Source organism: Callospermophilus lateralis, chromosome 2 (genome assembly GCF_048772815.1).
Source record: "Callospermophilus lateralis isolate mCalLat2 chromosome 2, mCalLat2.hap1, whole genome shotgun sequence".
Lineage (NCBI taxonomy): Eukaryota > Metazoa > Chordata > Mammalia > Rodentia > Sciuridae > Callospermophilus > Callospermophilus lateralis.
In genome coordinates this window covers 199,264,371-199,290,025 of record NC_135306.1, presented here as the reverse complement: position 1 = coordinate 199,290,025, position 25,655 = coordinate 199,264,371, and the positions used below count along the sequence as shown (strand labels likewise).

Sequence of the window (25,655 nt, the reverse complement as noted above, 5' to 3'; positions counted from 1 at the left end):
ACCTTGAAGGAGTAACCATCTGGAGGTGAGGGCGGAGATAGGCCTTCCTGAGATGATGGTGAATAAGTACTGTCCAATGTGGGGCTTCAAGTGTTAATCCACTCAGGTGAAGAAACAGGGATTATATTGGAGCCATGGGTTCAGACAGAAGAGAGTAAGAGGGAGTTGAGGGTGTGGTCATCAAAACAGACACTGGCTGGGAAATGGAGCCTTTTCTCAGTGCCAAACCGCTGAAGGAACAGTAGGGTTAAAATCAAGGAGATACCTGTTAATTAGGTGACCAAGACTGAAAAGAGACAAATACTGGTGTGATATCACCAGACTCAAATTTGCCAGGCCCTTGCAGCGCTGAGATAAAGAGAAATCACAGCAAAGGGTACTGTCCTTCAGCCTCTGCTTCGCAGACTATTCAGTTGCCATTAAGGGAATCCAGCAGGGAGATTCTGTTTAATGGAACAGACATTGAGTTTTGCCTCAGCTAGACACAGTGGATCTTTTCAAGTTTTACCAAATGCTAGAAACAAGAATTTTACCCTAGTACACATTTAGGGCTGTTATCTGTTGAATGTGGAGCGCTGCAGCATTTGGGCAGAGCGTGGTCTCTGGAGTCAGAAAGACCTGGACTGGATCAGAGTTGTGTCCCCTGTATGATGTTGAGCAAGTGAGTTTTCCTGTTGACACCTTGTTTCCTCATTTTGTGACATAAAATAGTGCAATGGGTATTGTAGCATTGCAATGGATATTTGATTAATGGTTTTTCTGCTTGGTATATATCAAGTGTCTGATAAAGCCTAGTTGTGATTATTATAACATTAGTCTATTCTGTTATTATTATTTTTTTTTCCTGAAGAAATTCACTTTTATCTTTGGCCACAAATAGTGGCATCTATAGGCAACTGACCAGAAAGAACAATGAGAGGTATCTGGTGGGGGGAGCCTCCGTTGTCAAATAAGAACACAGGAATGTCTCCCTTGCCTAAGGCCCAGGTGGAGGTGATACCATGGATACTGAAAGTCTCCAGTGTATGGGGAAATACGTTTCCATTCAGGACCTAAGAGAATACTTTCTTCCTCCCCATCACCTTCCACAGGGCGTCCTTGATCTCTCTGTTCCTCAGACTGTAAATGAGGGGGTTCAGCATGGGGATCACCAGGGAGTAAAACACAGACACCACCTTGTCCCTGCCAAGGGAGTAGCTGGAACTGGGTCGCAGGTACATGAACAGGGCCGTCCCGAACAACAGCGTGACCACTATCAGGTGCGAGGCACACGTGTTGAAGGCTTTCCACCGGCCTTCCACCGAGCGGATCTTCAAGACAGCAGCTACTATATAGCTGTAGGAGACCAAGAGGATGAGAAACGATGTTCCTCCCACTGCAACCACCACGAGGAAATTCACCACCTGAGTGAGGAAGGTGTTGGAGCAAGAGAGTGCCAGGATTGGTGGGAGGTCACAGAAGAAGTGGTTGATGACATTTGGTCCACAGAAGTGGAGCCGAAATATGGAGCAGGCCTGGATCAGGGAGCTCAGGAAGCCGCCGATATATGCCCCAACCACCATGCGTACACAGAGGCCCTGGGACATGATGGTGGTGTAGAGAAGGGGGCTGGAGATGGCTGCATACCGGTCATATGCCATAGCTGTCAGAAGGAAGCACTCGGTTAGACCCATGCCAACAAAGAAGAAAAACTGAGCGGCACAACCCAGGAACGATATGGTCTTTTGCTCCTGGAAGAAGTCAGTGAGCATCTTGGGAGCCACAGTGGAAGAGTAGCAGATGTCAATGAAGGACAAATTGTTGAGGAAGAAGTACATGGGTGTGTGCAGATGATTGTCGCCTCTGATCAGAAAGATGAGGGCCAGGTTCCAGGCCAGGGTCACGAGATAGATGCTCAGGAAAGTCACGTAGAGGAAGCCTTGGAGCTCTGGATGGTCTGTGAATCCCAGAAGAATGAACATGGTCACAGATGAGCTGTTCCAGGCCTGGGTCACCAACATGCTTCCCATGGACCAGAAGGGCCAGATGCGGACCTGGGCTGGGGATAATCCATATCACAAGTGGTGTCAAAAAACAAGCACAGGGGCTGGGCTTGAGGCTCAGTGATGGAGTGCTCACCTGGCATGCGTGAGGCACTGGGTTCGATCCTCAGCACCACATAAAAATGAAATAAAGATATTGTGTCCACCACTTACAACTAAAAATTAATATACAACAAAACAAACAGACATACAAACAAAAAAACAAGCACAAATATGTGAGAGAGAGGGCAGAGAACTGCAGACTTACACAGGACTTAAACAAAGATTCTCTTTCTCTGAAGGCAATTGCAGTCATTTAAATATTTGGGCAATAACTATGGTTAGCCCATGTGATTTTAGACTTTGAGTTCAGACTCTCTAGAATCAACTCCTTCCTTTGACATTCACTATTTGTGTCCCTTTGAATGAGATACCTGCATCCATTTATTTAAAAGTTCACTTATTTATTTGCAGTACTGAGGATTGAACCCAGGGCCTCATGCATGTTAGGCAAGTGCTCTACCACTGAGCTACAGTCCCTGATCAACACCTAACATCTCTTGCTTCATTTTTTTCCCCTTTAAACTGGATGTTAGTAATTGCTTCACAGATTTGTTTTCAGAACTGAATAAGGCGACATATGTAGAATGCCTGGCACATAGTAGCTCACCCCGAACACCTGGAGCTGTCTACCACCTGTCAACACAGGGATGTTAGCAGCTCATTCAGCTTTACTGAGCTTCCATTTCTCAACTCGTAAAAGAGCAGTAACAGTGTCTACTAAACAGAGTGTGAGATTATTTAGGACAGTGTGTAAAATGCTCTTGGGTGTTGAGATAAAATGTTGGTTTAATAAAATTGGGACTGTGATTATTTGTTTTGGCAGTAATTACTCCTTAAAGAATTATTTAGAGAACTGACCCTTATTTTGGAAATACTTCCTCCAGATGTTGGAGGTGGAAGTGTGCTTATCTTATGAAAATGAGAATTCACTGATGCACTCCACTAGGAGCGTTTGGAGTATGCTTGAGGAATTTAATGATTTAGGGAATTAGTGGATCAATTGAATCTGTTTTAAAGGGTGCCAGGAATTTTTTTTTTTTTTGGTATTGGGAATTAAATCCAGGGGTAATTGGCTATTGGGCTACATTCCCAGTACTTTTTTTTTTTTTTTTTGAGTCAGGGTCTCACTAAGTTTCTGAAAGCCTCAGCATGTTGCTCTGGCTGGCCTTGAACTGGTAATCCTCCTGCCTCATCAGCTTTCAAGTCAGTGGGATTAGATTACAGGCACGTGAAGAGAGTTAGCTTAAGGGAATGGAAGGGAATGGAAAACTTCATGTTGCTGAATCCTGCTCATGTGGAGGCATTACTTGCCTTAAGAGAGAAAGGAAATTCCCTTCACTCTTGCAAGTAACCCCAGGGAGGCTCAGTTTGGTTTGAGTCTGAACTCCCTAAAGTTTTGTCATGGTTTGAATGTGTTTATTCCCTCACCAAAATTTGCTACAATTTGGTGGCCAATGCAGCACTGTTGGTAGGTGGGACTTTTTAAAAAAAATTTTTAATTTATATATGACAGTGGAATGCATTACAATTCTTATTACACATAGAGAGCACAATTTTTCACATCTCTGGTTGTATACACAGTATATTCACACCAATTCGTGTCTTTATACATGTACTTTGGATAATAATGATCATCATATTCCACCATCATTAATAACCCCATGCCCCCTCCCTTCCCCTCAAACCCTTCTGCCCTATCTAGAATTCATCTATTCCTCCCATGCTTCTGCTCCCTACCCCACTATGAATCGGCCTCCTTATATCAAAGAAAACATTCAGCATTTGTTTTTTTGGGATTGGCTAACTTCACTTAGCATTATCTTCTCTAAATCCATCCATTTATCTGCCAATGCTATGATTTTATTCTCTTTTATTGCTGAGTAATATTCCATTATGTATATAAACCACATTTTTTTTATCCATTCATCTATTGAAGGGCATCTAGGTTGGTTCCACAGTTTAGCTATTGTGAATTGTGCTGCTTATAATGTAACTATACCCAAAGAACTTAAAAACAGCATACTATAGAGACACAGCCACATCAATGTTTAAGCAGTACAATTCACAATAGCTAAACTGGTAGGTGGGACTTTTAAGAGGACTCATATCTTTCTTGGGAGACTGAATTAGTTCTCACAGGACTGGATTGCTTCCGGCAAAAGTGGGTTGTTATAAAGTACCTCTCTCCTTTGTCCCTTCCATTCCATGCAGGCTGGCACATTTTACTTTCCCCTCCACATTATGAAGTAGCATGAGGCCCTTGCCAGATGTAGGTGCTCAATCTTGGATTTAAAGCCTCTGGAACTGTGAACTGAATTTTGTAAACCTATTTTTGTTACACATTATTTGTATCTCAGGTATTCTGTTATAGCAACATTAAACGAACTAAGACAAATCCCATGATTTAGGCAAATCAACCAATTTTACACAATTGAAGAGGCAGAGTCCGAGAGACACAGTGACCTCACTGGATTCCCAGATGCCGGAACTGCATCTTTTGCAAATAATGTGAAAATTTAAGAATACAGTGAAATTAAGCCTCTAGAACAGCATCTTGCCCATAGAAGATACTCAGTAATTGATGGAGACTGATAGAGTCTATTTAGAGTCAGTTCCATCAATATCTGCAACAAGGCATTAAGCTTTATAATCAAATTTGCCTGGTTTAAACTTAGATCCAGCGGGCAACGGAGGACGACATGGATTAATGACAAGGTCAACCTCAGTCAAATTGTGAAGTTGGCAGTGTTCTGTGATTTCCCTGTCTGTCCTGATCTGGGCTCCACCCTTCTCTCATCATGCATCCTTCTCTACCCTGCAGGTTCCTGGGTCCCTCAAGGGCTTGCTCTTGCAGGGCTTTCTTTCATCTAAATGCACACATGACTGATGAATCAGAAGGAGTCTCTCAATGTGGGGAGACAGTTCAAAAGGGGCCAAGGCTTTAATCCAGGAATTAAGACTCAGATGGTCAAATTCAAAGCATCCATCAGAAAAGAGAAGGAGGATTTGAGAGATCAGGGATTTCTGCAGTGTTTAGAAAATCTCCTGTATGACCTCAGTCTGGATTGCAGCCCTTCCAAATCAATTTTCAGACCACTTCTTAATAATCAAGGCTGTGTTCAAGGGCATAGAAGTTCCTTCTGAAATTTCACTGCCTCTTAATCCTCTTTCTAATGGCAAGAGCTCAAATAGATTTCAGAAGCCCATCAAAGAAGCAGTATAGCAGAATCAAAATTGAGCTGTGATTGTAGAATCAGACTCTTAAATGTCAACTCTGCAATCTTTCTCAGATTATTGTGATGAGAACATTTTTCTGTTTGGAGTAAACTTGGTTTTGGAAAGATTGTTTTCATAATTTGTTTCATGTTAGCATGTCGATTTGTTTATCACAAAATTTCTTTTTTTCAATACCTTTATTTTGTTTGTTTTTATGTGGTGCTGAGGATTGATTCTCGAACCCAGTGCCTCACATATGTGAGGCAAGCGCTCTGCCTGAGCTACAAAACCAGCTCTGTTTTTCATAGAATTTCTAATGAACAACTTGTGCATTAATAAAATTAGTGATTCAACTCATGATTTTCTGAACTTTTAAAAATGCTACTGAATATTGATTAATCAACTAATTGCCATTTGAAGAAAATGTGTTTCTTTTTGCTCTCTTGGTCACCTTGTCTGTAAAGACATGATGTAGAATAGTGTTCAGCTTATATGCACATATTAATTAATAGGAAAATTATTCCACTATTAACTGAATTATTTGAGAATTATCTCAGAATTACCTGAGACAGAGAAGAGAATTTAATTACACAATGAATTTCTTTATCTTATTCTGAATTTCAATATTGCATTGAATCAAAGAATGCTCAAATGTGAGAAAAATAAAAATAAAAATAGCATGAGTTTTTTAAGGCTTTGCAAGAATAGTCCATAAATTCAATTTTTTCATATTGTCCTTAAGAACACAAATGATGTTTGGGAACCCTTGAAAACAAAAACATATAGATTAGACATTTTGAAAAGTGACACTTAAAAAGAAAATAATTATCTAGCTATGAAAAAATATGAAGGGACCTTGATGTGCATTGCTGAAAGAAACCTATATGAAAATATGACGTGATATGTAATTTCAAATTTATGCCATTCTGAAATGCAAAACTATGGAAACATTAAAAATATCAGTGATTGCAAAGCTTAGAGGAAGGGATAATAATAGGGAGGAAATGAATGAGGTATATGGGAAATCTCTACCTTCTACTCAGCTTTTCTGGGAACCTAAAACTGCTCTAAAAAATAAAGTTTATTCCTAAAATAGTAGTACCTCCCTCAAACAGATTAGTTTAAATGTGAGGAAAAGCAGAGAGAATTGAGAAGTACCAGGAGAAAAATTATAATCCAAAGTACTGCTTGGATTTGTAGATCTGGGGTGCTCTATAAGTGACATTAATCTAGGCATAAAGAATAAAAATAGAAGATGAAAGACTACACTTACCTTTTTTCTCCTGTTCTGCTTGCTTTTAGCTGACACCTGTCTCGAGTTGTCCTGCTTTGGAGAGTGTAATCAGACTTCAGCTGCTGCTTCCAGATCCTAAGGTAGAGTAAGTTTGAAGAGGGAACTTGGGGATGGTTTGTCAAGAATCAAAACATCTTCGTGATGCATAGAAAGCATGTTTGTGGATAGAGTAACAGAGGGCAAAGATATGCAGAGAAAGGAGGGGGCTGTCATCTTTGGTATCCAGTAATACTTCTGTTTGGGGTTCGTTTTGGAAAAGTTGTTTCAAAACTGGGGTAGCGGGTGAATGTCATGTCGAAGAGGAATTTCCCCCCTCTCTCCTTGGAGATATTTTATTGCATTTGCCCTGGAGGATCTTTACAAAAGAGGAAGAAATGCATTTCCCAAACTTCACAGCTTTGTGGTTAATTGCTCTCTGGGGCTGTCTATAACATAAACTCATAAAATGCTCCAACGACAATGCTTATTAAACTTGGTCTCTTTGGCCAGGTCCTCCAATCCCCTAAGGCTAATCAAGATATCTTCTGGTAGTACATCACCAAGCCCAGGAGCACAGTGGAATGTAAAAACAGGATGAACACTTACTCCACTGAAGAAGCAAGATTGCCCATACATAATTATCTATTTACTAATCCTCTTCTGTTTTGCCTAGAACCTGCTTAACCTGAAACATGCTTAGTTGATGGAAGTTTACTGAGCTCCTACTGTGTGCTAAGCACTGTACTTCATGCTTTTTTTGTGTTAACTCATGAATTCTCCAAAATCCCCCCTTGCAGAGAAGAAAACAGAAATTCAGAGAAACTAAATAAGTTACTCAAACTTTTACAACTAATAAGACATTGAGTCCATTTCTTGGTTCCATTATCTCAGCATGGTTAAAAATAACCCTGCAGAGCTGGGGTTGTCACTCAGTGGTAGAGCGAGTGCCTAGCATGCATGAGGCACTGGGTTCAGCTCCACATATAAATAAATAAAATAAAAGTATTGTGTCCATCTAAAAAAAATAAATAACTCTGCAGTCTCTCTATATTTTGCTTAGACATTTCCTTTGTCAGATATGTTAGTTAATCACAGTTTGACGCCAAAATCTGCATATGAATATATAGCATTGATATTTATTTTGGAACTCAATTGCACATAATTGTGTTGATATGGTCAATCATATCTCTCAATTTATAAATCTAATTTCTTTTTTCAGAAACCTACTATCTTGAAGGGAGATGATTCCATAAGCGGAAGGGATTCAGGGAGAGGGAGAGGGAGAGGGAGAGAGTAGGGTAAGGGAGGACATTTGAGGGTAGATATGATCCAAGTATGTGACATTCATGTACAAATATCCCATTATGAAGCCCATTATTTTGTGTAGTTAATGTGCAATTTAAAAAAAAGACAAGAAAAGAAACCTACCATCTTCCTCCAGGAGAAAGATATTAGGCATGGGGCCTTTTCTTCTTAAAAAAAGTTTTAAAAAACTTATTCTGATATGGCATGATGAAATGTAAAGATGTAAGATTTTTTTCTACAGAGGGCCACATACAAATAAAAAATAATGTCAATTCATAATTCAACAGAAGGCAAGTCATTAATGCACATGCTTGGGGATGAAAAGGAAGAAGAAAATGATTTGGTTCACTCATTTATTAAACTGAGAATACCGAACTTAGGTCTTTTAAAAACAGCCACAACAAATAGTGGCTGATTAATCTTAATACCATGACCAGTTAAGGGAAAGAAGTTATTTAACCAGACAGAAAACTGGAGAAAGAGACAATCAGGGTAGTGAAGGAATAGGATTAAAGATAAAAATATAGGAAAGGAGAAATCATTCATCCTTTCTCTCTGTACATATATATTTATTTATTGGAGTTCGGTTTTTTTCATTAACACATTCATTTATTTACTTTAATTGACAAATGGCAATATGTATATTTATGGACACAATGTGATGTTCTGATGCATATACACATAGTAAAATAATTAAATTAGGCCTGTTAACATATCCTTCATCTCCCCTACTTATCATCTCCTAATAACCTGAGGACCTCTCTTTAGGTCCACCTCCTGAAGGTTCTATTACACACATTTTCCTTTCCAATAGTGGGGCCTGGCCTTTTAACATATAATCTTTGGGGTAACTTCATTCAAATTATAGCAGGTTGTATTATGCCTCCAACTTTCTTCTTATTCAAGATTGCATTGACTATCTATGGTATTTTGTGGTTTTTTAGAATGCTTTCTTTCTATTTCTGTTAAAAGTACCTTTGGAATTTTTATAAGAATTGTATTGAGTCTGGTTATAACTTTGGGGAATATGGATATTTTTACAATGTTAATTCTTCTAATCCATATTTCCATTTATTTGTATCTTCTTCAATTTATTTTATCAACATTGTATAGTTTTCAGTATACAGATTTTCACTTTGTTAAATTTACTGTTAAGTTTTTTTTTTTTTTGGTATGCAACTATAAATGGGATTGTTTTCCTAGTTTCATGTTTGGATAGTTCAATTTTAGTGTATAGAAATAGTACTTTTTTGTGGGTGTTGATTTTGTATTCTAAAAAATCCTGAATTTGTTACTTCTATTGGCTTTTTTTTGGTGGAGTCATTATAATTTTCTAAATATAAGATCATATCATCTGCAAACAGGGACAGTGTAACTTCTTGCTTTCTGCCTTGAATGTCTTATTTCTTTTTCTTGCTTAATTGCTGTGACTGGGATTTAAAGTACTATGTTGACTAGAAGTAGGAGCGGACATCTTTGTTTCATTCTTAATTTTAGCAGGAATGTTTTCTTCTTTTCACCATTGAGTATGGCTGTGGGCTTGCGTTACGTGCACTTTATTGTGTTTCGTTACATTCCTTCTATATGTAACTGCATGAGAGTTTTATTATGAAAGAACATTAAATTTTGTCAAATGTTTTTCTACATTTATTAAAATGATCATATAGTTTTTGACCTTCATCCCATTATTGTGGGTGTATCACATTTATGGATTTGTTTATGTTGAACCATCCTTACATTCCAGGGATAATTCCACTTGACTGTGGTGAGGGATTCTTCCAAAATACTATTGAATTCACTTTGCTACTATTTCATTGAGGGTTCTATAATTATTTATTTATGACTATTCTTGGCTAGGTATTGTGTAATTCACCAGAGACATGTAAGAACTTTGCATGTGGGAATGAAGGGAAAGGAAGAGGGATTGGATAGAGAAAGACACTGAAAAGAATCTGACCTAACTTTCCTATGTACATATGTGAATATACCACAGTGACTCTCACCATCATGTACATCCACAAGACACAAATTAAAAAAAAAAAAAAGAACTATAGCAAATAGCAGAAATATCAGTAGAGTAGAAGGGGAAAAAGAGGTGGGTGGAGGGGAGGAGAAGGGAAAGTGCTGAGGACTGAATTAGAATAAATTATATTCCATGCTTTTGTAATTATGTCAAAATGAATCCTATTGCCACGTATAACTAAAAAGAACCAATAAAAAATAATTTGCGCTCTCTCTCTCCTGCTAGCCCTGAGTAATCCTTGCTGCCCTGCCGGGCGGTTAGTGGAGGGAACCAGAGAGGGGAGCCGTCTCGGACCTGGTCATAGAAAAAGCACTGTGGAGGATCCAACATGGCGGCCGGCGAGGAAGCTGCACTTTCAATATCTCCACATTAACGGGATCAGAAACACCAATTAAAACAGCTACATTCTACCTACTGAGGATCTTCTAGCAAAATTCCGTTGAAAGGAGACCTGCCGAGAATTAGTAAGTTTATTAGACGTGACAGTTTGCCCCAAACAAGTGAAACTTGACTGGCAGCGCGGGCTCAGAGTCCAATCCCGCGGCCACCCGCCGCTTCTGCAAGCGGCAGGCGGCCCAGAGCAGCGCGGCAGAAGGGTCCCCGCCCAGCCAGCAGACAGCGCCCGCCATCCCGGCTACCCTGGCGGCCCTGCTTTCGCCCGGCGAACAGCCACCCCACCCGGCTGGTTCTTAGCCACGCCGCTGCAGACACCCGGCTTTACAAGCACCCCCGGCGGCCCTGCTCGGCGAGAAGGGTCCCCGCCCTGCCGGCAGACAGCTCCCGCCAGTCCGCTCTTGTTCTGCAAGCAGCTACCCCGCCCGCTTGGTTCTTAGCCACGAGGCTGCAGCCGCCCGGCTTTACAAGCGCCCCCGGCGACCCTGCTCTGCGAGAAGGGTCCCCGCCCTGCCGGCAGACAGCTCCCGCCATTCCGCTCTTGTTCTGCAAACAGCTAGCCCGCCCGCTTGGTTCTTAGCCACGAGGCTGCAGCCGCCCGGCTTTACAAGCGCCCCCGGCGACCCTGCTCGGCGAGAAGGGTCCCCGCCCTGCCGGCAGACAGCTCCCGCCATTCCGCTCTTGTTCTGCAAGCAGCCACCCCGCCCGCTTGGTTCTTAGCCACGAGGCTGCAGCCGCCCGGCTTTACAAGCGCCCCCGGCGACCCTGCTCGGCGAGAAGGGTCCCCGCCCTGCCGGCAGACAGCTCCCGCCATTCCGCTCTTGTTCTGCAAGCAGCCACCCCGCCCGCTTGGTTCTTAGCCACGAGGCTGCAGCCGCCCGGCTTTACAAGCGCCCCCGGCGACCCTGCTCGGCGAGAAGGGTCCCCGCCCTGCAGGCAGACAGCTCCCGCCATTCCGCTCTCGTTCTGCAAACAGCCACCCCGCCCGCTTGGTTCTTAGCCACGAGGCTGCAGCCGCCCGGCTTTACAAGCGCCCCCGGCAACCCTGCTTGGCGAGAAGGGTCCCTGCCCGGCCAACAGACAGTTTCCGCCATCCCGGCTACCCTGCCGGTCCCGCTCTTGCCCTGCAAACAGCCACCCCGCCCGCCTGGGTCTTAGACACGCGGCGGCAGCCGCCCGGCTTTACAAGCGCCCCCAGCGGCCCTGCTCGTCGAGAAGGGTCCCTGCCCGGCCGGCAGACAGCTCCCACTATCCCGGCACTCCTGGCAGCCCGCCCGCTCTGCGAAGGGTTACCCCACCCGGCTCTTAGCCACGCGGGCGCCATCTGCCTGGCGCTGAGGGAGCCCCCGGCGGCCCAGCGCAGCCAGAAGGGTCCCCGCCTGGCCCGACAGAAGGCACGTGCCCTTCCGGCTCTGCTAACGGCCCTGCCCACCCAGGAAAGGGCTCCCCACCTTGAGAGGATGGGAAGGAAATCTAACCAAGCCTCTATGAATTAGCGAACTGGGATCTAAAACCAGAGATTATATCAGACCAGAGACAAGCCAGTTCCACCTCCCCCTTCGGTCACTCCTGCAAGGAGCCAGGGGCCCGCCATAGCAGAGAGGGGAAGTCACCAAAGATCGGCCAAAGAGATTCCTTCCCAGCGGACTCTAAATTAGCAGGAGCAGCGAGGGAGCCGGACGGAGCTGGCGGGAACCGCGGCAGCGGCACGGGAACCGGCGGGAGCTGAGGCGGCGCTGACGCAGGAGCCGGCGGGAGCCGCGCGGCGCGGGTCTCCCAGCTACAGCCCCCACCAGTGCTGACAACTGAGGTCTCTTGCACCAGATACGGGGGCGTGGCTACCAGAAGAACGAAACGCGATCAGTATGAAAAGACAAGGAAAGAAAGGACCACAAGCAATGCAGGTCAACTCAACTTTAGAAGAGGTAATATCTGCAGCAGATGGAATGTCAGATAAAGAATTCAGGATATACATGCTTCAGATGATCTGGAGTCTCAAGGAAGACATTAGACAGCAAAATCAGACAATGAAAGACCACTTCGACCACTTCGACAATAAATTACACAAACAAATCCAAGAAGCAAAAGATCAATTATACAGGGAGATAGAGGTTATAAAAAACAAACAAACAGAAATCCTGGAAATGCAGGAAACAATAAACCAACTTAAAAACTCAATTGAGAATACTACCAGCAGAGTAGAACACTTAGAAGATAGAACATCAGACAATGAAGACAAAGTATTTCAACTGGAGAAGAACATAGACAGCTCAGCAAAGCTGTTAAGAAACCATGAGCAGAACATTCAAGAAATATGGGATAACATAAAGAGACCCAACTTAAGGGTCATGGGGATACAGGAAGGTATTGAGGTCCAAACCAAAGGAATGACCAATCTATTCAACGAAATAATACGAGAAAACTTCCCAGACTTGAAGAATGAGACAGAATCCCAAATCCTAGAAGCCTACAGGACGCCGAATGTGCAAAATCATAAGAGAGCCACACCTAGACACATTATAATGAAGATGCCCAACATACAGAATAAGGAGAGAATTTTAAAAGCTACAAGAGAAAGGAAGCAGATTACATTTAGGGGTAAACCAATCAGGATAACAGCTGATCTTTCAACACAGACTCTGAAAGCTAGAAGATCCTGGAATAACATATTTCAAACGTTGAAAGAAAAGGGGTTCCAACCAAGAATTGTGTATCCCGCGAAATTAAGCTTCAGGATGGAAGATGAAATTAAAACCTTCCATGATAAACAAAAGTTAAAAGAATTTGCAGCTAGAAAACCAGCTCTTCAAAACATCCTCGGCAAAATATTACAGGAAGAGGAAATGGAAAATATCAATGAAAACCAACAGCGGGAGGTAGTACAGTAAATGTGGGGGGGAATAATCAAAGAGGAAAACAAACCATGTTTAGTAACATAAATAAACAAATATGGCTGGAAGAACAAACCATATCTCAATAATAACTCTAAATGTTAATGGCTTAAACTCACCAATTAAGAGACACAGGCTAGCAGAATGGATCACTAAACAAGACCCAACAATATGCTGCCTTCAGGAGACACATCTGATAGGAAAAGACATACATAGACTGAAGGTGAAAGGTTGGGAAAAATCATATCACTCATATGGACTTCGCAAACAAGCAGGAGTGTCCATACTCATTTCAAATAAAATAGATTTCAAGCCAAAGTTAATCAAAAGGGATGAAGAGGGACACTACATACTTCTCAAGGGAACCATACACCAACAAGACATAACAATTATAAATATATATGCCCCAAACAATGGTGCAGCTATGTTCATCAAACAAACTCTTCTCAAGTTCAAGAGTCTAATAGACCACCATACAATAATCATGGGAGACTTCAACACACCTCTCTCACCACTGGACAGATCTTCCAAACAAAAGTTGAATAAGGAAACTATAGAGCTCAATAACACAATTAATAACCTAGACTTAATTGACATATATAGAATATACCACCCAACATCAAGCAGTTACACTTTTTTCTCAGCAGCACATGGATCCTTCTCAAAAATAGATCATATATTATGTCACAGGGCAACTATTAGACAATATAAAGGAGTAGAGATAATACCATGCATATTATCTGATCATAATGGAATGAAATTGAAAATCAACAATAAAAGAAGTAAGGAAAAATCATGCATCACTTGGAGAATGAACAATAGGTTACTGAATGATCAATGGGTTATAGAAGACATCAAGGAGGAAATTAAAAAATTCTTAGAGATAAATGAAAACACAGACACAACATATCGGAATCTATGGGACACATTGAAAGCAGTTCTAAGAGGAAAATTTATTGCTTGGAGTTCATTCCTTAAAAAAAGAAAAAACCAACAAATAAATGATCTAATACTTCAACTCAAAATCCTAGAAAAAGAAGAGCAAAAAAACAGCAAAAGAAGTAGAAGACAAGAAATAATTAAAATCAGAGCTGAAATTAATGAAATCGAAACGAAAGAAACAATTGAAAAAATTGACAAAACTAAAAGTTGGTTCTTTGAAAAAATAAATAAAATCGACAGACCCTTAGCCACGCTAACAAAGAGAAGAAGAGAGAGAACTCAAATTACCAGCATACGGGATGAAAAAGGCAATATCACAACAGACACTTCAGAAATACAGAAGATTATCAGAAATTATTTTGAATCCTTATACTCCAATAAAATAGAAGATAGTGAAGGCATCGATAAATTTCTTAAGTCATATGATTTGCCCAGATTGAGCCAAGAGGATATTGACAACCTAAACAGACCAATATCAATTGAGGAAATAGAAGATACCATCAAAAGACTACCAACTAAGAAAAGCCCAGGACCGGATGGGTATACAGCAGAGTTTTTCAAAACCTTTAAAGAGGAATTAACACCAATACTTTTCAAGCTATTTAAGGAAATAGAAAAAGAGGGAGAACTTCCAAATTCATTCTATGAGGCCAACATCACCCTGATTCCTAAACCAGACAAAGACACTTCAAAGAAAGAAAACTACAGACCAATATCTCTAATGAACCTAGATGCAAAAATCCTCAATAAACTTCTTGCGAACCGGATACAAAAACATATCAAAAAAATTGTGCACCATGATCAGGTAGGATTTATCCCTGGGATGCAAGTTTGGTTCAATATACGGAAATCAATAAATGTTATTCACCACATCAACAGGCTTAAAAATAAGAACCATATGGTCATCTCGATAGATGCGGAAAAAGCATTCGACAAAGTACAGCATCCCTTTATGTTCAAAACTCTAGAAAAACTAGGGATAACAGGAACATACCTCAACATTGTAAAAGCAATCTATGCTAAGCCTCAGGCTAGCATCATTCTGAATGGAGAAAAACTGAAGGCGTTCCCTCTAAAATCTGGAACAAGACAGGGATGCCCTCTCTCACCACTTCTGTTCAACATAGTTCTCGAATCACTGGCCAGAGCAATTAGACAGACGAAAGAAATTAAAGGCATAAAAATAGGAAAAGAAGAACTCAAATTATCACTATTTGCAGATGACATGATTCTATACCTAGCAGACCCAAAAGGGTCTACAAAGAAACTATTAGAGCTAATAAATGAATTCAGCAAAGTGGCAGGCTATAAGATCAACACGCATAAATCAAAGGCATTCCTGTATATCAGCAACAAATCCTCTGAAATGGAAATGAGGACAACCACCCCATTCACAATATCCTCAAAGAAAATAAAATACTTGGGAATCAACCTAACAAAAGAGGTGAAAGACTTATACAATGAAAACTACAGAACCCTAAAGAGAGAAATAGAAGAAGATCTTAGAAGATGGAAAAATATACCCTGTTCATGGATAGGTAGAAGTAACATCATCAAAATGGCGATATTACCAAAAGTTCTCTATAGGTTTAATGCAATGCCAATCAAAATCCCAACGGCATTTCTTGTAGAAATAGAGAAAGCAATCATGAAATTCATATGGAAAAATAAAAGACCCAGAATAGCAAAAACAATTCTAAGCAGGAAATGTGAATCAGGCGGCATAGCTATACCAGACTTCAAACTATACTACAGAGCAATAGTAACAAAAACAGCATGGTACTGGTACCAAAACAGGCAGGTGGACCAATGGTACAGAATAGAGGACACAGAAACCAATCCACAAAACTACAACTATCTTATATTTGATAAAGGGGCTAAAAGCATGAAATGGAAGAAGGATAGCATCTTCAACAAATGGTGTTGGGAAAACTGGAAATCCATATGCAACAAAATGAAACTGAATCCCTTTCTCTCGCCATGCACAAAAGTTAACTCAAAGTGGATCAAGGAACTTGATATCAAATCAGAGACATGGCGTCTGATAGAAGAAAAAGTTGGCTATGATCTACATACTGTGGGGTCGGGCTCCAAATTCCTCAATAGGACACCCATAGCACAACAGTTAATAACTAGAATCAACAAATGGGACTTACTAAAACTAAAAAGTTTTTTCTCAGCAAAAGAAACAATAAGAGAGGTGAATAGGGAGCCTACGTCCTGGGAACAAATCTTTACTCCTCACACTTCAGACAGAGCCCTAATATCCAGAATATACAAAGAACTAAAAAAATTAGACAATGAGATAACGAATAACCCAATCAACAAATGGGCCAAGGACCTGAACAGAAATTTCTCAGAGGAGGACATACAATCAATCAACAAGTATATGAAAAAATGCTCACCATCTCTAGCAGTCAGAGAAATGCAAATCAAAACCACCCTAAGATACCATCTCACTCCAGTAAGATTGGCAGCCATTAGGAAGTCAAACAGCAACAAGTGCTGGCGAGGATGTGGAGAAAAGGGTACTCTTGTACATTGCTGGTGGGACTGCAAATTGGTGCGGCCAATTTGGAAAGCAGTATGGAGATTTCTTGGAAAGCTCGGAATGGAACCACCATTTGATCCAGCTATTCCACTACTCGGTCTATTCCCTAAAGACCTAAAAAGAGTACACTATAGGGACACTGCTACATCCATGTTCATAGCAGCACAATTCACAATAGCAAGACTGTGGAACCAACCTAGATGCCCTTCAATAGACGAATGGATAAAAAAAATGTGGCATTTATACACAATGGAGTATTACTCTGCATTAAGAAATGACAAAATCATAGAATTTGGAGGGAAATGGATGGCATTAGAGCAGATTATGCTAAGTGAAGCTAGCCAATCCCTTAAAAACAAATGCCAAATGTCTTCTTTGATATAAGGAGAGTTACTAAGAACAGAGTAGGGAAGAAGAGCATGAGAAGAAGATTAACATTAAACAGGGATGAGAGGTGGGAGGGAAAGGGAGAGAGAAGGGAAATTGCATGTAAATGGAAGGAGACCCTCAGGGGTATACAAAATTACATACAAGAGGAAGTGAGGGGAAAGGAGGGAAAATATAAGGGGGAGAAATGAATTACAGTAGAGGGGGTAGAGAGAGAAGAGGGGAGGGGAGGGGGGAGGGGGGATAGCGGAGGATGGGAAAGGCAGCAGAATACAACAGACTCCAGAATGGCAATATGTAAATCAATGTGCAACTGATGTGATTCTGCAATCTGTATATGGGGTAAAAATGGGAGTTCATATCCCACTTGAATCAAAGTGTGAATTATGATATATCAAAAACTATGTAATGTTTTGAACAACCTACAATAAAAATTAATTAAAATAAAAAAAAAAAAAAAAAAAAAAAAAAAAAAAAAAAAAAATAATTTGCTCATATGATGCTTACACGATAATTAAGTTGCTTAAAATGAAATTCTCATTAAAGACAATCCTTGGAAAATCAAGCAACTGCTACACCTGATCATTATAGTAGTAATGATGATACCATAACTATTAGATGGCTGGATATTTCTGACTTTACTGGAGCACTTAAAGAAATAAAGTAAAAAATTTGGGATTTTAAACTCAGTCACTTCCCAATTAGACAACGATAGAGCCTCTATTGAATCTCCAAAATGAATTATTTTATTTTTTGTAGGTTCACTGTTGGTAAGATGTAAAACAAGCTCAATTGTTTATGGTGCAAGTCACAGAGCCTATGACATTAAATTTATGACATGTTTGAAAATATTAAGATCCTGAGATTTGGAATGAGGATGTTTAGGTAGACCCAAAGAAAGCTGATCACCTTAAACCCTCAAGTGACTGATCCTTCCTAGCCATGGAAACAGTCTCTCTTGACCTGAGGAGAGGAACCATTCCTTCCTTGATGATTATTTCTTAAATTCATATGAAGCAATTTCTTTACAAAGAGGTACCTATTGATCTCAAGATCCACTAAACCAGCCCTGGTTGTCGCTGAACCATAATCAGGTTCAAATATCAGCATGTTCCAGGAGGACAAGAGTATGACCTTTGAGAAGAGAAATGATTTCTCCCAAGCTTGAAAGATATTGCAAAATTATTTGGGGAGTATCTTGGGAGTTCATGTTCAGCAGGCTATAAAAATGTTAGCAAGAAGGACATTCTCTAACATTAGTTTGGGTACAATTTATTTATATACTCTGTATTTTGTATTTAATGTCTTAAATCATCTGGGAGTGGCTGTAGCACGGTATTTACTGGATTACATAGTAACCACTGCTGAATAGATCATTATGGCTGATATTTCCTAGTATAAGTCAGTGGAAAGAATTCAAATTTTCAGGGAAATGAGCATATTAATTTGAGTTTATTATGCATAGTCTCCATACTATTTCCCCTCCAAACCATGTCTACCTACAGGACTAAGAGTAAAGCCCCTTAGTTAGGGCATTGAGGGGAAAGTGAGAGAAAGGAGAAGCAACATTTCTAAAATTAGATCATTATAATTAGATCATTATAATTATAATTGCATTTATTTATTTATTTGGGAACCAGGGATTGAACTTGGGGAGACATTGCTACTGAATCACATCCCCAGCCCTATTTTGTATTTTATTTAGAGACAAGGTCTCCCTGAGTTGCTTAGCACCTTGCTTTTGCTGAGGCTGGTGATCCTCCTGCCTCAGCCTCCCAAGCCACTGGGATTACAGGCATGTGCCTCCAAGCCTGACTAGGTTTGTTTTGAGAAAATCTCCATTCCCTTCCCCCCCTTCCTCCTCCCCCTATTCTTCCTCCTCTGCTCTACTAAACTTCCTTTCTTTTACATATACATAAAGATGAAATTCCCTTTGGTACCTTTATATATGCATGTAATGTGGTTTTATTAAATTTGTCCCCCATTTCCTCCTCTCTTACTCTTGTTCTCCTTCTTCTACTCCACTGATCTTCCTTGTATCTCTATGATATCCAATCCCATCCCCACTTTCTTTCCCTTGTGTTGCTCTAGCTTGGGCATATGAGAGAAAACACCGGACCCTTGATTTTTCTGAGTCTGGCTTATTTCACTCAGCATGATTGACAGACCACATTTTTGAGAAGCACTGTGGTGGGAGGACAGTAACAGATGCTGTTATTTAGAAGGTTCCCTGATTTTGCTGAAGACAAGTGTCAGAGGTGGGTGGACAAAATTAACATTGGAAAGCAGGAAAAGCTGTTTTTTTTTTTTTCCACTTAGTAGCATGCATTTGAAATTCTCTCATACTGTTCTTGTGTGTCATTAGCAAGAATGAGTCCACTCATTTTTATTGTTTTATAAAATTCTATTGTATGGATAGAACACAATTTGTTTAATCATTCTGCAGTTTAGGGACATGAATGGTTTTTAGTTTGGGACCATTATGAACATAACCATAAAAACACTTTCAAACAGGTTTACTTGAGATATAGATTTTTATTTCTCTTGGGTAAATATCTAGAAATGAGATTGCTGGGTCATATGGCAAGGTTTTCCAGAGTGGTTGTATCATTTTCCATCCCATTCCTGTGTGTGTGTGTGTTAGGGAAACAGAATGAGCATGAAATACATTAATTGTATTTTTCAAGGATTCTCCCTTCCTCCACCCCCATACATGTAGTGGGTATTTCTCAAAGTCTTGTTTCTGGTCCTCTATTTTCCACCCTCTGTACATTTTACCTAGACTATATCCTCTTTGCTCAGAATTGAAGTTAATAATGCAATGTTAATCAATGTTCTTGCCCACAACAAGTGGAATACTAAAACATGACCATAATAGTAGTCACAAAAGACATTTTCCAGGATCTTAAATTTGAATTCCAGATTCCTTTGAATTTCTTTTATTACCTTATATTCCTCTAAGTTTCTTTTAGTGCTAGGAACCATTGGGGGTCTCTCGCATGCCTTTGTATAATTACCTATCATTGCAATATCTACCATTTTGCTTCTGTCCTGGTGTGGACCAGGATGGATTTCCACAGATACCCATCATATCACTAACACACCTTCAGTTTCATGGCCGAGATGCTGGCATTGAAGACACAGGCATCTGCTCCGAGAGCATCATCCCCTGGTTCTGTCCAGTTGGCCAGTATCAGCACTCTTAGCAATTCAGTATCAGCCCACACTCCTCAGTCTCTTCTTTCCACCATTCTTTTCCCAGTCCCTTTGCATCAGGACTCAGGGATTTGAATCTGGGCTGGGCTGGAGGTGATTGAAGTGGTAGAAAATTGGCTCTTTCTAGAATCTCTTCTCCTTTGAAGCATGACCATCATCTTGAAACCAGAAGAGTTTCCTTTGGAATACTCCCTTTGACTGTTCCCAAGGGAAATTCAGATCTGGGGACATGTAGTTGGAGTAATGTTCAAAGATTTCTCAGAAGATTCATACTCAAGAATTTATTTATATGTGTGTTGATTTATATGTGTCTCCAAATGACTCAACCTGTAGGAAAAATTTTGCACAAAAATTATCTTAAATCTTTATTGCAATGTTTACTATAGTGATGATTAAGGGTGTTTTCATTTGATTTAGGAATCAACACCTAAAATGTCCTAATGATTCCTTTTCAATTTAAGTCTTAGCTGGCAATTCCAAAAGAATCTAATATTTTAAGTGCTTTTCAGGAGCATAACATTTACATTATTCACAAACAACTAGTTCTCATGAGATAATTAGGTATTTGAATAATAAAAACGACAAGTATAGCAAAAGTGTTATAAAAATAGTAAGATTCACTAAACCTCAGAGTCTTTTTAAAACCTCATTCAAGTTAGATGGCATTTTAATTAAAATATAGAGTTAGCTGGTATTTAATAAAAACATATATATTAGCTTGGAACAGTAATTATATATTACCATCACCTTTATCTAAACATATTTTCTTATTATTTCAACGCACCGTTTTCATTATGTTCAATAAGTTGCCCATCTCCCTGGTTTGGTATCTTCCTTGAAATTTAATTGCACAATCATATTGAGTTCAAGTGCTCAAGGAGCATCTAAACAGTTCTTGGAGCACAGTGAGCACATTATGGGTTTGGAGATGGTTTGATCCCTATTTGAGATGCTGGGATCTTAAGTTTTAATTAAAACTGACTACAATTTAGGAACACTTTCAATAGGTGGCAGCAGCATTCCACAGAGATCTAAACCAGCAGGGCTTTGTGCAGATAATAGTTTGCTAATATAGTTATCTTAGATATAATCATACTGTTTGGGATTTTTAGAGGTCACCTGCTTTACCTCTTCAGATTCAAAAAGAAGCCCAGAGAAATCAATAGCCCAATTTGTTACAGTATAATGGGAAATAGAATTCACATCCTCTGATTTCTAGGATGTGAATGTTTTCCTCTTTGCATATATATTTAAAAGATTTCTAAAACTTGTAAATGTACTTTTATCTTGGATTTAGTAGGGCTGCCTGATAAAAGACTCTGTATCTACGTTGATCTGAAGTTTTTACTAGTTGCTAGTGGAAGAAATACAAACTGAGATTACTTTTCAAATTCCAATTTGAGAACAAAGATAGCATTTTACTGCTAAGCATCTCTGGAGTTTTCTCTGGTCTTTGCTTCAAAGCAATTCAAATAAACTCATTAAAACAACTACTCTAAAATGTTAAATGAACATAAAAGCAAATCATCTTTTAGGAGAATCTGCCAGAGAACATACTCTAAAGTACATGGAATCTTAGCAAGATAAATTTTGAGCTCAATCTCGAAGCACTGTTTTTTTTTTTTTTAATTCTAAACATTTATAATTCTATGGGGAATGTATTTGCCTTCATTTGCTGTTTGTTTTGGTGCTTATTTTCCTATGATAAAACCACATAACATTAAATTAACACAAGGATTAGTCAGAGTTCTCTGGAAAGAACAACTTGGCTGTGTGTGGACGAATGGATAGATAGATAGATGATGGGATTTATTAGGGGATTTGACTTATGATTATGGGGTGTTAGACAGTCCCACATCAGGTTGGCTGGAAACTGGAGAACCTGGAGGCAGTAGTGTGGTTTATTCCAAGCCTGGAAGCCCCACAACCAGGGAAACTGATGGTTACCTCTTCAGTCTGAGGCAAAGGCCTGAGAACCAGGGTTGGGGTTGGGCTGCTAATGCAAACTGCTGAGTCTGCAGGCTGGAGAACCTAGAGTTCTGATGTTTAAGGGTGTCTCAGCTCCAGAGGAGATATATAGAGAGAATTCACCTTTCCTCTGCTTTTTTTGTTCATCCTCAGCTGGTCGAATGATATCCACTCACATTGGTGAGAGCAGATGCCCCTCATTTTGTTTAATGACCGCAATATGACTCTTTTCCAGAACACCCTCACAGATGAACCCAGAAATAATGCTTTACCACCTATGTGGGCATCTCTTAACCCAGTCAAGTTGCCGCCCCAAATTCACCATGACACCATCTGAATCTTTTTCAAGACACACTGAATAATGTTAAGTATACATGATGTTTTACAATAGATTTGCTTTGATACTTTTTGATGTTTACTGAAACTTCTGCTTTACCTCTTCAGAGTCAAAAAGAAGCCCAGAGAAATCAATAGCAGAAGATTTTTTTTTGTGTGTGTACACATTTAGTTTTATTGTAACAAAGCAACTTGTACACTTTTAACTTTTAAAACTGAGCATCATCTTTCCTTTCCAGTGAAAACAAAAAAGAAAATTTAAAAATAAACAAACAAAATTACAATAGAGAATGTCAATTCCAAATAAAATCCTATAGGTTCTGCTGATTCTCCCATTGAGTGGCAGGGCTCAAGTCATCTTTAGGAGAGAATTTTATTTTAAAAGTGTCATCTTAAACTGCAAGGATTTCCATTAAACATCACAATTAAACATGCCAAAGGAGAAGCCATGTTGTCAAAATGCCCACTTAACCCACCCAAACATCTCAAACCCACCCTTTGCTGACCTTCTATAACCCCATTTTTAAATTTTTTTTTCTTTTTTTAAACAAGAAAAAATAGACAGATACATGTTGATAAATGTTAACTGTCCATATTCACATAGAGACACAGTGTAATCTCTGAGCCCAATATACAGAGAAAGGAGGAAAAAAGCTAGAATTCTATGCACTACTACACAGGGGCCTAGCACCCTCCAGCTTCCAGCAGAGTGAAGGGAGCAGAAGGTTTTTCTTTTTTCCCACAGAGCACGGTGGTGTTGATTCCATACAGTTTTTTGTTTTGAGACAGGAAGGGATAAAAATGAATTTAGAACAGAATTTTTTTAAAAAAATAAAAGTATGCTGAGTTTATAGTTTTGTTCAGGGAGATTTAATAAGGTGACTTTCTTCTTCATTCTCAAATTTCTTATAGGATGGGTTGACAAATACATTGCATGTTTCCACTCTTCATTTACACGTCTAATGCGAACATTGTTATGTTTACAGATTGCTTTATAGTCTTAGGAGACTTCAACTTTTATCTGTTTTGCCATGACAGATTAAACCTATTACTATTCTTTCTTATTATCTTTTTCTAATCCTAAGAAAATGTCCAAATAAAAATTATGGGGTTCACTTTTAAATTTCTCAGATCTTAATTAACTTTTCATTCTTGGCTTCACCCTCTCAGCCTTGGGATCTCCTGGGCAATTTATCTCTAATCCTGGATAAGAAAGTTTATTTTGGCAAAGTTGCATGTTCATGTTCACAGTTGATTTGGGAAGTCATTGACCTCTTTTTATTTTAATGATCTCAGTTACTCAATTTCTTTCCATAAGTTAGCACTATTATCTTATATATCAAGGGTCTCAGGAATGGTATTCCTTTGTAGAGAGTATTTTTGTCATTTATTCTTATCTTTTCAGACTAAGGATGGCTAATTTGATTTGCAGGAAACAATATTTTTTTGGGGGGGGGGCAAATGTTATTCCTGAAGAAAATACTTATCAAAACACAAAACTGATGTTTTAAAATATCAGACTTTCAGATCTTCACAGGTCCTTGGAGAATGAGCACAATCTGCTTGGCCCAGAGGAGTTAATTCACTTTCCCGTAGTGACATGTGCAGGTTGTGACAGTGCCCGGAGCAGCACCCAAACCTTCGGGAGAAAGTGCATCATTGTCATCACATGGAAAATGAGTCACCATAAAACGTGAACTGCAAGAAAGATGCTTCTTGGCCAGACCCAACAGATGAAGTTAATGACACGTTTACATTCTTTCCATCAGGCGCTGAGTTAAGCCTTTCTTTAAAAAAAAAAAAAAGTTTTATTTGTAAAAAATTTTATTGGTTCTTTCTAGTTATCCACCACAGTAGAATCCATTCTGACGTAATGGTACAAGGATGGAATATATTTTGTTATTCTTATCCACATCTTATTTAATTGTCACAACAACCCTCCTGGGGTAGTCATTATTATTATACCAGTTGTTGAAATGAAGAAGTTGATATGAAAGATTAAGCAACTTCATACGTTTATATTGATAAGATAGCAGCTTTCTCAGTTAAAATTGAGATTTATATTGACAAGATAGCAACTTTCACATGTTTATATTGATAAGATAGCAATTTTCTCAGTAAAAAATCGGTGTCATTAACCACTGTTTTAGTACAGTGTGTTTGTGTTGTTTTTTTTTAACTTCCAACAAAAGGGATCATAAAGTAGAAGATTGCCCACTAACATGAAAGGAAGTAGGAAGTCTTTCTGAATCCAAATCAGTGAAAACTCAAAGGAGAATAAGACAGAGGACTGGAAAGAAGGTTCTGGTGGTTGGCCCCTTTCACCATCCATCTAGAGAACAATTAGTCTTCTAACGATTGCTGGGATTTTTGCATTGGACCCTGGAGTGAGTGACAGAGGGTAGCCTCTTGGAGAAAGAGTGTGGTGACCTCTGCCCATTAAAATAATGAACTCCCATAGGCCATTAGGAAGGCTTGGTAACAAGGATCCCGGATTCCACAAGCAGATGTTTAAACAGAGGCCAGTATATAAAACATCGGCAGAACCAAAAACCAGGCACAGAGCAGAAAGAAATGCAGATTAACTTAAGTTTTTAAAAGATGTGAAGGTTGCAAAGCAACCAATATTTTTTTTTCTCTTGTAGCACAAGATCTCAGGACACTTCTGCCTAAAATAATCCCGTAAGTCCAGTTTATTTTCTCCTACCTCATTCATCCAACAAATGACAACTATAAATTCTCAGTCTATTCCACCTCTTATTTTGTAAAAGGGGAAGAGTAGTTGCCACTTCCTGAAGCTGTGTGGAGAGGTAAATGGGTTTGTATAAATTGAGTCCAACAATGTCTGATACACCATAAGTACTAAATAAGTGTTTGTATTTAATTATGATTATTATATTATTATTTTGGTATTATATATTTTATTATTATAACAGACTAAATATAATAATCTATAGCCACGCTATTAAACTCTGAGAAAAAGCAATGAAAAGAATTAATTCATTCAATAAATATTTAATGGGTCCGTACATCCAAGTCACTGTTACAGGTAAATAGATCCAAAAACAGA

At 39.5% G+C, this 25,655-nt stretch overlaps 1 protein-coding gene across 1 annotated transcript; it reads right to left on the bottom strand.

Moving 5' to 3' along the window:
• Positions 1-1,052: 1,052 nt before the first annotated feature.
• Positions 1,053-2,000, bottom strand: LOC143391871 (olfactory receptor 5A1). The gene has a single exon (XM_076844634.2). The coding sequence runs from the start codon at positions 1,998-2,000 to the stop codon at positions 1,053-1,055; it is 948 nt and encodes a 315-aa protein (XP_076700749.1).
• Between the last annotated feature and the right edge of the window lie 23,655 nt (positions 2,001-25,655).